This window comes from Sphaerodactylus townsendi, linkage group LG14 (genome assembly GCF_021028975.2).
Source record: "Sphaerodactylus townsendi isolate TG3544 linkage group LG14, MPM_Stown_v2.3, whole genome shotgun sequence".
Classification (NCBI taxonomy): Eukaryota; Metazoa; Chordata; class Lepidosauria; order Squamata; family Sphaerodactylidae; genus Sphaerodactylus; species Sphaerodactylus townsendi.
In genome coordinates, this window is record NC_059438.1 from 30,303,230 (window position 1) to 30,317,527 (window position 14,298).

At 42.5% G+C, this 14,298-nt stretch overlaps 1 protein-coding gene across 1 annotated transcript in view; it reads right to left on the reverse strand.

Annotated features, from left to right (window-relative positions):
• The window catches only part of LOC125443873 (potassium voltage-gated channel subfamily KQT member 1-like), a 309,945-nt gene that overhangs the window by 247,352 nt on the left and 48,295 nt on the right, over positions 1-14,298 (reverse strand). The window contains exon 11 of the mRNA XM_048516257.1: positions 1,005-1,076. Coding sequence (XP_048372214.1) covers positions 1,005-1,076 — 72 coding nt within the window. The remainder of the gene's footprint in view (positions 1-1,004; positions 1,077-14,298) is intronic.

Here is a 14,298-nt window from a genome sequence, read left to right on the forward strand (position 1 = left end):
GGGGAGGGAATGTGTGCGCAACCAAGAATCTGACCCAAAGGTAGTGTATATGGACTGCAGGGCAGACCACAGATGCATAAATGGCCTGCATCAGTTGTTCAAACAACATATTCTCAACCAGTCAGATCTTGAGGTCAATGGTTGGCTTCAAACACATAAATGTTTATTAGCCTCCCCAAAACCAAGTTTATTAGCCTCCCCCAAACCAAGGCCTACAAAGAAATGGGGTGAAGACCAACAGCATACTGTATGATTCAATAATTTTGTAGTTTTTATTGACATCCCAAGCAGTTAGAATCCTAAAATCATCTGGCCAATTGCTTGGGCACCCTCAGATGAGTGGGGTTCAGGGTACTACTTGGGACTGGATGCCTGGGTCATCTGTTCAAAAGTGCAAAAAAAGTTTTGAAATCATTGGTCACTGTCAGTTTGGTCCAATGGAAAGCCATGGCTGTTGTCTTCTGCTGGTTCCAGTCAGTCCTTCTATCAACAGTACTGAGTGGCCATCTATGAAGCCCTTGCATGTCGCCCTGGCCTAGGTTTCCAGTTGGTTCCTAGCAATATTGCTCAATAGCTTATCCTGCCATTGGCCAATGTGAGTCGAGACCACAAATTTAGTCATCATCCCTGAATACGTAGTCTTTGGCTGGGAACTGAAGGTTGTTTCAGGTATCTGGTATCAGACAGGTGTCTGGTATCAGACAGCAAAGTCTCTTGGCTGGTTCACCATATTTAGGAATGTCCTCACTCTTTCCCTGTGAGAGAATTGTCTAAAAAAGCATTTCATTTTTTTAAAAAAGAAACATGTTCTATAGAAAAAAATTTAAAGGGCTCTTTGAAATTTCCAGTTTTTCCCTTGGAAACACACTAGGGGAAAACTCCCTCACCCCAGAGCAATTCTAAAGAGAAAATTACTGAAAACTCTATTCAAATTACACACAAAACATTAGTTATTATAAATACCGGCACTGATAATCAAGTATATCAGAATGTGCAGAGAATACCCCTTGTACCTTGTGAAGTAGGACAGGCTGCAGCAGCGCAGATGGATAAAGATGACCAAGAAAGTTGTTGGCCTGCATGCAGACACATGTGGCAGAAGGAAAACACAGGAGGAAGAAAGCAAAAGAAGACCATCAGTGAGAGCAGGAAGGAAAGCCCTTGCCAAGTGACTCTTATGCACCCCCAACACATTTGCAAACCCCAAGGTTTAAATACTGATATTTCATTGTCTGTAGGTTTATAGACTGCTTGGGAAGGCAATGGCAAACCACACTCTAACCACAGTCTGCCTAGTAAACATCATGATGTGATGTCACCCCAAGAGTCAGTAATGACTTGGTGCTTGCACAGGGGAATACCTTTACCTTTTCATTTCAGGATGTCCAAAGCTATTCTGCAGTCCACAATATTAGGCCATTCTTTGATCTCTTGCTTTTATTTTATTTTTGTCAAGTCACAATCTAACTTATGGCGACCCCATAGGACTTTCAAGGCAAGAGATGTTCAGAGGAGGTTTGCCATTACCTGCCCCCAAGTCAATACCCTAGTATAACCTGGAGGTCTCCTATCCAACGACTTGCCAGGGTCACAGCTAAGAACGTGGGACTGGTCCAAGGTCACCCCGCAAGCTTCCATGGTGTGAGTGGAGATTTGAATCTGGGTTTCCTAGTCTCGTGGTGGCAAACCTATGGCACTCCAATTGGCCATGCTGGCAGGGGCTGATGGGAATTGTAGTCCATGAACATCTGGAGTGCCATAGGTTTGCCACCACTGTCTTAGTCTGACACCTTAACCACTACACTTCAGGCTCTCTCCTGAAATTTAACTGAACTTTCTCAAGCTGAAGCAAAAAAGAAATAGTCAAAACCTTCCTGATTTGCTAATCCTGTCACTCAAATCTGAATGTGACATAAAAAAATTCAAAACTCAGATTTGCATTTTTACCTTTTGTTGGCCTTTCTGACAGATATCAAACATGAGCTATCAAAAACTGTCTAATGTCATGCATCAACAACCAAACATTGTCAAATGTTAAATATACTCAAATAATACCACTGCATGTCAAATACCACAACTGCTAAATAGAAAATATTTAAATAGAAAGCAAAACTTCATATGTTTGGTATGTATACAGCATCAACAATCGCAAAAGAGAATTTTGGAAGCAGGCTTCTTCCAACTCTATGATGCAACCATCTACCAAGTTACTCCAGTTGATTCCCATTTACTTTAATGGGTTTAGGTTGGAGTAATTCTACACAGGATAGCACTGCAAGTGGTCAGTCAGTAATAACAAGACAAAAAAGAAACTGTTTCACATTCAGAGGGCTTTTTTCAACCAACACAAACTCAAATCTCTGCATTGATGGTGTCAAAACGATCAACTTTGCCTTAAGTGGACTCACTATGTTTTGAAAAGTGGGTTTTGAAGAAGTGATCAAACTCCAGTAATAGCCAAAGTGTTCCTTAAATAATCAAGAACTTCTGACTGGGTTTCAGTCACATGCTATTCATCACAGAGAAAGCTCAAGGGGAATAAGCAGTGTGAAAAAAAGAGAGAAGCATCTACCTTCTTGTAACTAGTCGTAAGGGTGCTTACAAAATCTGACTGCCAAATGTTTTGCTTGGATTTTGAAATTCCTTATTGCCAGAAATATATTATAAAACAAAACTCATAAGCCTGGTAATCGAAGGACCTTCTAAAGTTATGTTATGAGCTGCATGTGTACAGGCACATACAAACCCATAATAGTAGTCTATTCCAACATAAAAACAACAGCTTTCAAAATCAGCTTTTCGTAAGAATCTTCATTTTTACAGTAGACATTCTGTGTGATCAAGGAAATTTTAATTTAGCCTAACATTTTAAATCTGCTTCGATTAGCTTTAACAATGGTTAAAAATGATCCAACACCAGTTTTATTCAATGATTCTAAAAGCAGCATCCCCGGTACCTTGTATTATGAGTCCTCCATTTAAATCCTGCCACTTTCCCCTCTCTATAACTGTGATAGTATATCCCCAAGTTTCTTAACCAAGTGTCAGCTGGACCACATGTAGAACAAGAAGCACAACAGAAGCTTATCTTGTGATTTACTTGTAATTTGAGAAACAATTGACAAATTAATATAAATTTTTAAACCACAGTTAACTTCTGTCCACAGATAAAGTCCTCACCCCCATCTGTACCAAGCCACTGCTTGTATTTTGGCTTTAGCAGTTTTTTCTCTTAGGATCTGTACACTACAACTATATATGGGTCTTTGCTGCATTTGCCCCATATTTTAGGTGGTGTCAATCCACGATCCATTAATTTTTCATTAATTTTGTCCACACATCTCCATTCCAAATGTTGTTTCCTATTTACTTTCCAGGTGCTTGGGAGCAGCAACAGCAGCAGAAGGCCCTTGCTTTCACATCCTGCATGTGAGCTCCCAAAAGCACCTGGTGGGCCACTGCGAGTAGCAGAGTGCTGGACTAGATGGACTCTGGTCTGATCCAGCATGCTCTTTCTTATGTTTTTATGTTTGTTCTTATGTATTTTAATCAATTTCATCTTGTCCACACTGGAAGAGGTGGAAGAATTAGGGATGCCACCTCATTTGTGACATCATGGATGATCATGCTGGATGTGCCCTTTCATTCTGTGTTGTGTGTGTGTGTGCGTGTGTGTGTGCGTGCGTGCGTGCGTGCGTGCATGTGTGTTTGTGTGCATGCGGTCTAGTGATAAGTTGCTAAATCACGAATGTGTTTCTGAGGACCCCATTCAGTCTGCTAATTGGTTACCAGACAATGGTTCTTGTTTTAAAAACCTGCCTGCCTTGTTTCCCAAGATTCTCTGATATGGACTTCCAGCTGAACAGCTTTATCGCATGTTCAAGAATCTCTGCCTTGGAAGACCATTCTGGAGTTGCAAACCCCAGTTTTCTGAGTGCCCATCCTCAGAAACATGTCCCTTCCATCCCTTTGCATTTTGAAAAGTTTGCATTCAAAATAGATGCTGCAAACTGAGGCACAATTCACCATTTCGTACATCTTCATCCCCCCCCCAAAAAAACCCCTATAGTCTAGCCTTTTTCAGGTTAGTGTGGCACTGGCTTGTTCGTTCATGGCTGCACTCCTTTCCTAATCTTCCACACACACAAAAACAAACAAAAAAGCAAGGGGGAAAATGGTTGGGGAGATGGGAGCAGTAAAATGGTTGAAAGGGACAAAGCTGTGAAATTGACAAAGTTGGTCCAATCCACCCAGCCTCTTTGCTTCTCTGTCTGAATGTTAACTTTGGAAGCTCTATGTGAAATTGATAAAGCTGATCTGATCCACACTGAAATTGGAGGAGAGGGAGGAGAAAATAGCTGAGAAAATGGGCAACTATGCAGGGGCATGGATAAGGACCAGAGGTTTGGCAGGATGGAGAAATAAAGAGCAAATAATTATAATCAGATTCTTAAGGGAAGCTAGCTTGAAAACTTTAGAAGCAAAAAATACCAGACCATAGTCACAACACCCAGTTGATTCCATCCATGAAAGCCTTTAACAATACACTGATATATTTCCATATTATTAGCATCACTCTCTACCATTTTGACCTATAGCCCAATTACCTTTGACAGGTCTGTAATGGTCCACCTACCCATTTGTTCAGAGCTCTCTAGAAAACGAGAGGTCCATTTGAAGATGCCAGCCACAGATGCAGGTCAAACAGCAGGAGAGAATGCTACAAGGACACAGCCATACAGTCCACAGATCACACAACACCCCAGTAATTCCAGCTGAATATATAAGAACACAGCTAACTTCCATTTCACTTACTCTATTTCCAGTGTTCCAAGACCTTTGATACCATTTATCAATGGATCAAAAAAAACCCTCAAAACGACTATTATCTTGTAACTGTAAAGTGTTAGCCCATGACAGCCTAATAGCTTTCTGACAAGAATTATGTTTTGCCATGGAGAAAAGTATCAGATGTACTGTTTCATTGTAGGCAATTTGTGATGTAGTAATTTATGCATGGACTTTACCATCAGCATTTATCTCTCATACACTTGTCTAACAGTTATTGCAAAGACTTAAAATAAATTGCAACTGTATTCCAGACTGCTATGAATAAACAGAACCGAAATCCAAAAGGCATCCCTTTTATAAACATACGTAACACACTGATGCTTTTTTATCCTACCTCTTTGCTTGAGCATCCTTGTAAGACCTAGTGGGGAAGAAGGGGGCAATGTATTCAGAGAGGTCATGGTCTCAGCTTAATTAAGATGGGCATGACAGACCTAGTCCTAAACTGATCTGTTGGGGAAAACATTAGCCAATCTGATTTAGTGAGCAACATATTTGGAATCCTTTGCCATGGGTTCTTTTTAGGATGCCATTCATCAGCCTATTTACCTGATCTCCTGTGCTGCAACCTGTTGAACTGACCCATGACTATGCCTTCACCTGCTGCCTGCCTTGACCCACTGGACCAGGGGTCTTCAAACTATGGCTCTCCAGATGTTCATAGACTACAATTCCCATAAGCCCTACCACTTGGCCATGCTGGCAGGGGTTGAAGGGAATTGTAGTCCATGAACATCTGGAGGGCCATAGTTTGAAGACCCCTGCATTGGACTGTCTTCTGACTACACTCTTGTCTTCTACCTGTTCTGTCCTGTGAGACTGGACCTGACCACACCCTGCCTGCAGCACAAATCCCTCCATCTGCAGCAGCCTCTCCCCACCCCTGCTCCCTAAGAGTGAATCACCCACCCTTTAGGATGCCTTTGATGTAGTCTTCCCCAGCATCACCCCTCTAGCCCAATTGTCTCTTCTTTCCCCTCTAAATACTCTTTTACCAATCACCTACTTTAGTACATGTCTCCCTAGGGCCTGTAGACCACACTGTAGGCCTAGAATCATGACAAATTTGCTCAGGATTGCAACCCTGGTCTACTTTCTGCCTTGCCCTCCACTTAGCAATGAAAATCTATTCAACAACTTAAGTATGCAAAGATTCATGCACACCCACCAGTTCGTGTGGTCTGCATCTGGCTGCAAAGATATATAGACCTTAACCCACCATGGCAATAAAATAGAGGGCAAGACTCCCTTCTGAAATCACAGACAGGAGAGCAGCTCTAAAACACAGCGGCAGCTCTTCCCCTAGCAGTCTGGAAAGATGGGCAAGTGTGGGAGCAATCAACACTACAAATCCAACAAGGCTCCAAAAGGAATACAACCCAGGTGTCTTGGCTGGTGAGATTCTCTCTCTCCCCACCCCCTGTGAGTCTCTTACAGATTATGTCCATCCCCACAGATTCAGATCTTTAGAAATGTACAGCTCCTTTGATCTGAACCACCTGCAGTGTGCAGGTCACCTCCCAAAGTACTACGTAGCACCTGGAGAAAATGAACCAAACACATTTTATACTGGTATGTAGTCTGGGCACCTTCTTCTATCACTCTACTACATGTTTACCTCCAAATAATCAGAGGGGCCTGGTTAATCAAAACAGGAGCATATGGAACTGATTATCAGTACTCTGGTCAGGCTTAGTCTACGCCATAACCATGCAGAATGGTAATTTTCCCATGGCAGTGAAGGGCAGTTGGCACTTGTATGGGAGAAAGCAAAAAGGTGTTCTTAGGATGAAGCTAAATCTGACCCTGATAAGCCAGTTCCCTGGGCAATGAATACCTCAGACTCTATCCAACACCAGCAAATCTACAGTTTATAGTCTGTTTTCTGTGTATCGCAAGTTTAGCCAGAAACAACTGAGCACCTCTCCTGTCATCATAGCACCTCCCCTCCATGAACAAATCAGATTTTGAAACACAGAGAACCAGAATCTGGCTTTTATACACTGAGTATGATTGCAGCAATTTACTTGGTCGAGTCTCAAGACCTTTTAAGTTCGTGTGAGTGATGAGAAACAGAGTTCTAGCAAGTGACCGCCTACAGGATGAGTTTACTGAATTCCAGCAAAACTCAAATGCATTTGCCTTCGAAATACGCCCATCAAGACTCCACAGAAAGGTTTTGTTTATTTTTTGAGAATGTAACACAAGCAGCTGGGTCTGTCCTTACACTCCTGGGCCTCCATTAGGGGTGATTTCTGCGGGATGGATTCCACAGTAACTTAGCCATTAGTCAGCAAAAAAACCCTCTAACAATTTAAAAAGGCAGCCCATAAAATGGTCACACAAACATACATCTTCCTTTCAAGCAAAGAAATGTAGAATTTTAGGGAAGGGAGGGATGGCCATGGCTCCATCTACACATTACAAAGTCTTTGGTTTGTTGGGGAACATCATTTGGACTTTGTATCATACATTATTAGGAAATTAGGGGAAATATTTTACATTAACAGCAGTTCAGCTGTGAAACGGGCTGCCTCACTGGTAGTCTTTAAGCAGCGGCAGATGAACACACTTGTCAAGGATACTTTAAGGTCTAGGGCTGATCCTAACTGAGAAGGGGGATGGCCTAGATCAGTGATGGCGAACCTTTTCGAGACCGAGTGCCCAAATTGCAACCCAAAACCCACTTATTTATCACAAAGTGCCAACACGGCAATTTAACCTGAATACTCAGATTTTAGTTTAGAAAAAATGATTGGCTCCGAGGTGTGCGTTACTCGGGAGTAAGCTTGGTGGTAGTCGGTGGCTTTGTTTTGAAGCAACCGCACAACGCTTCAAATGGGTGAATCACAACCCTATGAGAGTTTACTCAGAAACAAGTCCCATTGACAGCAACCGAGCTTACTATGGGACTGCCTGTATGTACATGTGTGAAGTCAGGTAAAGAAGTATGCATGATACATGGGTCAGGCACACATGGGAAAACCCACCCATGGTTTCTAGTTTAATGTAATGTTTTCACAGTGTATTTCATTTGCTGACAATTATCATACTGGCCAAACGTTTTCATGTGTTTCCACATGCAGAAGCATAATTTTGCTTCTGCACGTGGAATATGAACAAACACCATGTATGACATTTCTTAGCTCCAAGCGTCTTGAACTGGAGACACTAGTGGAAGGCCCAGGTTCCTTTAATGAATACGCCCCTGGGTATCATGCCAGAGGGGGGAGATGAATCGACACTATCTGTCAATGGTGACAGATTACTGAAGCCGCCAGTTCACCAGAGCTTGGACTTCATAATTTTCCACCTGGCCCAAGCAACTTTTTGAGCTATCTATTGCTTCTCAGTTTGACTACCTGTTTGCAAATAGATCTCTAGCCCTTAAAGAATTGGTACTACCTTTGCATGGGATAAGGATAAGGGTCCCTCTTACGGAGTCCACAATAATCTTGCTATTGAGAGGAAACCCCCCTGCAAGCTCATCTTAAAGAAAAAAGTAATTATATGCAAACGTAACACCAAACAACTCCAAGACCTTAATGCTAAAGCAGGATTTCTTGTGCTGTTTCCAGCAGATATTAATCATTCTGATGCTCTTGGCAATTTTGATAAATTTAGCAGTAATTGCTTGAACATGGGGGCTTTAAGAGGCAGGCAGTGATTAATATGTTCCATCTGCTAGATGAATCCCCGGAGGCACTAATCTTCTTAAGACTAAGAATACATCTATTCTTTTTTTAAAAAAAATACAAAATAATTGTTCATCATCTATCAAGATATGTTCATTACATATATAATGTCAGTGTCTGAACACCTGCAAATCACATTAATAGAAAAGGGGTATCAGCACCAAGCCAAAGTGATCTTTCCACTACCTCAATTCCCCGAGCTTCTAGGCCCTCTCGTAGCAGCCTGAGTAAGTAAACAGATGAACAGGGATGTTAGTGAATGTTCACGAAATGCAAGCTTTACACCTAGGCTAGGCTGGAGGGGTTGCCATTTTCAGGCAGCTATGAGGTTCCGCATCCCCTGGAAAGACTCACTACTGGGTCCTGAATTGCTACTGAAACTGATGCTCCTTGCTGCCGCTTGTTCATCCAGACACCAACTCAGTAAGAGGAATGGCAACAGCAACGGTTAGGGCTGCCAACCTTTGGGGGGTGACTGGAGATCTCCCAGGATTACAATTCATCTCCAGGTGACAAAGATAGTTCTCCTGGAGAAAAATGCCACTTTGGAAGGTGGAGTCTATGGCAGGGGTCTGCAACCTGTGGCTCTCCAGATGTTCATGGACTACAATTTCCATCAGCCTCTGGGCCACGTTGGCAGGGGCTGATGGGAATTGTAATCTGTGAACATCTGGAGAGCCACAAGTTGTAGACCCCTGGTCTATGGTATTATGTCCCACTGATGTCCTTCCCCTCCCCAAACTCATCTACCCCAGGCTCCATCCCCAAAGTCTCCAAAGTCTGGAAGTGGCAACCCTAGCAATGGTGCTGAGAAAGAGGAGATGGTGCATATGACTCCCTTAGGACAAGGACAAGGTGTGGTCTCTGAAGTTATGCTATTGAGTGTCTCTTGCCAGTGCCCTCTCTTCAAAAATCCCTTTCCCCTTCAGTGTGCAAACTCATTCTCAGAGTGGCCCCATCTTCAACTAAAACTCCTATGACACACCATCCCAGCCATTTAAATTCATATTAGATCAAAGATGGCATCTGGAAAGGCCTCACTCAAAGGAGGAGGTCCCATTAGCCTATAAGGTATCACTTCTTCCAAAGCGAGTGTACTATGCACAGAAATACCTCCACTCAGGACTCAAGGAGAATTTCTTTATGCAAGGCTTTCCAGATGCCCATGCAGGGCAGAAGATACACTTCCCCCTCCTGGCACTACAGCCAGCAGGAAAAAAAATGTTAAAAGAACTGCAACCTGCCAGCCTGTGATGTCCCTTCTGGCCTAGCATTTGTGCAGTCCGAGTTTGAATTACCATTGATTAGTATATATCTAATCTGGAGAACCGGGTTTGATTCCCCGCTCTGCCACTTGAGCTGTGGAGGTTTATCTGGGGAACTAGATTAGCCTGTGCACTCCCACACATGCCAGCTGGGTGACCTTGGGCTAGTCACAGCTCTACGGAGCTCTCTCAGCCCCACCCACCTCACAGGGTGTTTGTTGGGGGGGTAAGGGAAAGGAGATTGTAAGCCCATTTAAGTCTCCTTACAGGAGAGAAGGGGGGTATAAATCCAAACTCCTCCTCCTCCTTCTTCTATATGAGGTTTACTAGAGCTCGGTTTGATGCATTTCTGCTATCCATGCTTATGGGCAGATTTAGGAAAACTCCATGGCATTTGAGGAAATCTGTTTGTAATTCCGGGGATATGGATTCTATGACACATATTTTGCTGCACGGTGTGCTGAATATGACAGAAAGCTCTTCATTTTACCTCTACTTGTTCAGTATGGCTTGATAATTGCAGAGGACCCTGATCAAGAGATTAGGAAAATGTTGTTAGAATACAAGGATGTAACCGTCTCTCAGCAGGTAGCAAAGTTTTGTGCACTAACCTATAAAAAACGCAAGGTCCTACTCAGCCAGGGAATGAGCTGACATTCAAGTATCTGTTCAACTAGTTAGTTGCTTAATAGCTGTTGTAATCTCTTGTTATGGAAGTGTGTTGTGGTTTGGTTTTGTTGTTACTGGCCTTTGGCCGTATTAAACTTTTATTCATTCATATGAGGTTTACTTGGTGGACCCTTCTGAGCCACACTCAAGTTTTAATCAGATTGGGTTTGGGATACTATGATTTTGTTGATGTTATTACTATTATTGTTTCTTGTTTCTATTGCACTTGCAGTAAATGCTGCCCAACACCTGGTTGAGACATTGTCCAAGACCATTGCCTCAGCAGTGGTTTTGCGGCAAAATGCATGGCCGGTCGCCACTGTCTAGTCAGCCCAACTTGGTGATTAGGAGGGTGGGAGGGAGTGGGGAAGGTCTTACTGGGCCTGCCAGGACAGTGGTGTTCTGCCACCACTGTATGGCCAGTCTAACTTGGTGATTGGAAGGGGGGGGGGAATGGAGAGGATTTTTCCAGGGCTGTCAAGAAAGCAGCAACCCACTACTGCTGTTTGGAGGGTCTAGGTCAGGGGTAGGGAACCTGCGGCTCTCCAGATGTTCAGGAACTACAATTCCCATCAGCCCCTACCAGCATGGCCAATTGGCCATGCTGGTAGGGGCTGATGGGAATTGTAGTTCTTGAACATCTGAAGAGCCGCAGGTTCCCTACCCCTGGTCTAGTTTGTTGATTGGGATGAATGAGAATGGTGTTCCCGGGGCCCCAGGATAGTGGCAGCAGTCTGACTGGTCCAGCCTGGTGCTTGGGCCAGGAGGAAATAGGCACTAGGACCCAATGGAATCTTTGTACAGAGAAGAAGGTCCAGGAAGTGACAGTGAATTAATTCAAAATGCATGTTTTTCAGGATGTGCAATAGTGCTCTTTCTATTGTGATTTTGAAACATGATGGTTTTTATGCCTAGTAAAGTTTTTTGATCGCTCGATCGAATTAATTCAAAATTTCCCTAAGATCTTTTGGTGAGACATGGTGTAGCCAATTAAAAATGTGTTGTTTTTAAAAAACAACAACAACTAAGGCAGGGGATAGAAACAATTTAATCTTTAAAATATTGATTTTGGTGCTTTTAAGGTGGTACAGCAGTTTGAAAAAAAAGTACTTTCCTCTCCTACTCCCTCAATTCCTTTTGCTGGTCATCTCAATCTGAGATGGATTGGAAGCAGCCCATACTAAATGTGCATTTAAAACTGGCACTTCTAGGAAGAAAGTTCAGTGAGAGAAGCCAGCAAATTGCCAGCAGGTCAGATAACAGGGGTTAGGGGGATTGGGAGGAGGGGTAGGAGCAATAATGACAAGAACCCAGGCCTTGCTCCAGGGTTCTCCAAGTGGACACTTTCTTGCATGTGCAGAGAACCAGACCTAGAGGGAGGCCAGCCTCCAACTGTTTAGTACCATTTAAGGCAAAGTTTGTTTCGTTGTACTTTTAAACCTACAGGTAGAAGTCATTGCCACCAGGAAAGTTGGCAGGACTAGGTTTGCAGCCAATTTTTACTTTTATTTGCAACCAAGGGTTTTCTGTGCCTCAGAAACAGTTTCTCTCAAATGTGACAGCTTTCTTTGGCTGCCTTTTCTGCTTCCCTTTCCTTCCTGACATCTCAGCCAGAAAGAAAGAGAACGAGCAAAGCACCTCTGTAAAAACCATCCTGCTTTGCCCTGGTAAGTAAGAACAGAGAGCTGATCTTTTTTTAAAAAAAAAATGAAATTGCATTTGCCATTGGTTTTTACTAAAAAGCATTTCCAAACCTGGTTGTCAATAATATTTAATGTAATCAAAATTTTAAAAGTCTTGGAATTAACCTGAGAAATAATAATAAATCTTTTTTAAAAGTTTCAGGGGGACTTTCCCCAAATATTCCCAAATAAGTGTGCAAATGAGTCAGACCACTAGTCCATCAAGCCCAGCACTGGCTAATGTGATTGGCTGTGGATTTCAAGGCCCAACCTTCAGCTCATTCCCATTCTTGCTACCAGAGATCCATTTACCTGGAGACGACAGGTTCTTAACTTGGGGACCTTGTGCAAACAAAGAATGTGCCGTAGACGAAGCTCTCCTCTCCACATTATCAGGAACAGCATCTGCAAAAGTGGACTCCACTGAATAAATTCTTGCCAGCAAAAACTGTATTGGTCTTTAAGGCACCATGGTTGCACTTACATGTAACTGTTGTTCACTGAGTGGTACTCTGTGCAGACAAACATTAGGGACTGCGCAGGCACAGGCTGGGTGAAGGATTGTCTTCTTGCAAGCTTCTAGAAGAATCAACTGCAGAACGCTACCCCTCCCTGCAGGAACAAAGTTGCAGCATCTTCCAGAAAAGAAGTGAATATGCAGGAGAAATGGCTTACTTACAGAGAATTTTTGTCATATCAGAATGAGAAATGGGAGCTTAAACCACTGGATGAATTGAAAGATAAAGTTAAAAATTGGTTTCATTATTATCAATTACTAGAAACATTCAAAGCGGACAACAATACAGGTTTTGCCACACAGATGACAGAATTTGAAAGTAACCAGTGTATAAATGATGAGAAATTGATTACTAAAATGTACAAGATGTTATTAAAGTGGGGTACTGAGGAAGAGGGAGTAAAATCAGTGATGGTAAAATGGGATAGAAATGTGGGGAGCAGCATACAAATGGAACAATGGGAAAGATTATGGGGAAAAATTGAAATTTATAACTTGTAACTTGAAAGAAAATTATTATAAGATGATGTATAGATGGTATTTAACACCGCAAAATTGTCTAAAATGTATCAGGAAATATCAAACAAATGCTGGAAATGTCAACAAAGGGATAGTTCTTTTTCATATGTGGTGGACATGTAAACAGGCAAAATTGTTTTGGGATATGATTTTAAAAGAAAAGCAAATAATATTTTGAAAATCACAATTGAAAGAAAACCTGAGACATTTCTGTTGGGGGTGATTGGGGGGGGATATGCCTGATCAATATGGAACACTTTTTATGTGTATGACAACTGCAGCAGGCATTTTATATGCATGCAAATGGAGGGACAACAAATTCCAACAAAATAAGACTGGATCTTGAAAGTCACAGAATATGCAGAGATGGAAAGGCTGATGAAAGTTATAAGAGACAAGAATACAGACAATTTTCTGAAAGACTGGAAATTCTCTCAGAACTCTCTCAGCCCCACCTACCTGAGAACGTGTCTGTTGTGGGGAGATGAAGGGAAAGGAGCTTGTAAACCACCTTGAGTCTCCTTACAGGAGAGAAAGGTGGGATATGAAACAAAACTCCTCCTCCTCTTTTAGCATCCTTTTCCAGAAGGATGGTGATCTCCTCCTTTAATGCAGAGGATGAATTGATTTTGCGGCTCTATTGAGGCAATCAAGCTGAGAGTCAAAATTCCAAACAAAAAAAAACCCCTTGATGTATTACAGAGACAGAACCCAAAAATCATCAGTAATCAAAGTAAACTGTCAGCCTATCACTGAGAGGCCCACGAGTTAGTAATTGTTTGCCACTGTGCTGAAAAGGAGGGGAAGCTTTAGCACCCTTTTTTTCCCCTTTGAGAATTAGAAACCTTTTCCCCTTGTTGGGAAGAACTCTGGTAGGCTTGTTGTAGTGTGGCTAGGTAGAGTAAGAAGAAGACTAATATATTACTCGCTCTGAGGTAGATAGCTCAGTACCTCTGCTTATAGGCTTCATGAGTTTGAGGTGTAATCTCTTAAGAGCAGCCAGCAGAGTTGTTCTTTTTCAAGGGATGTAGCACTGTGTCTGTCTGCTCACTGAAGAGTAAGGCACCCTCAAAAGGCATGTCCACAATCCTCAGATGAGT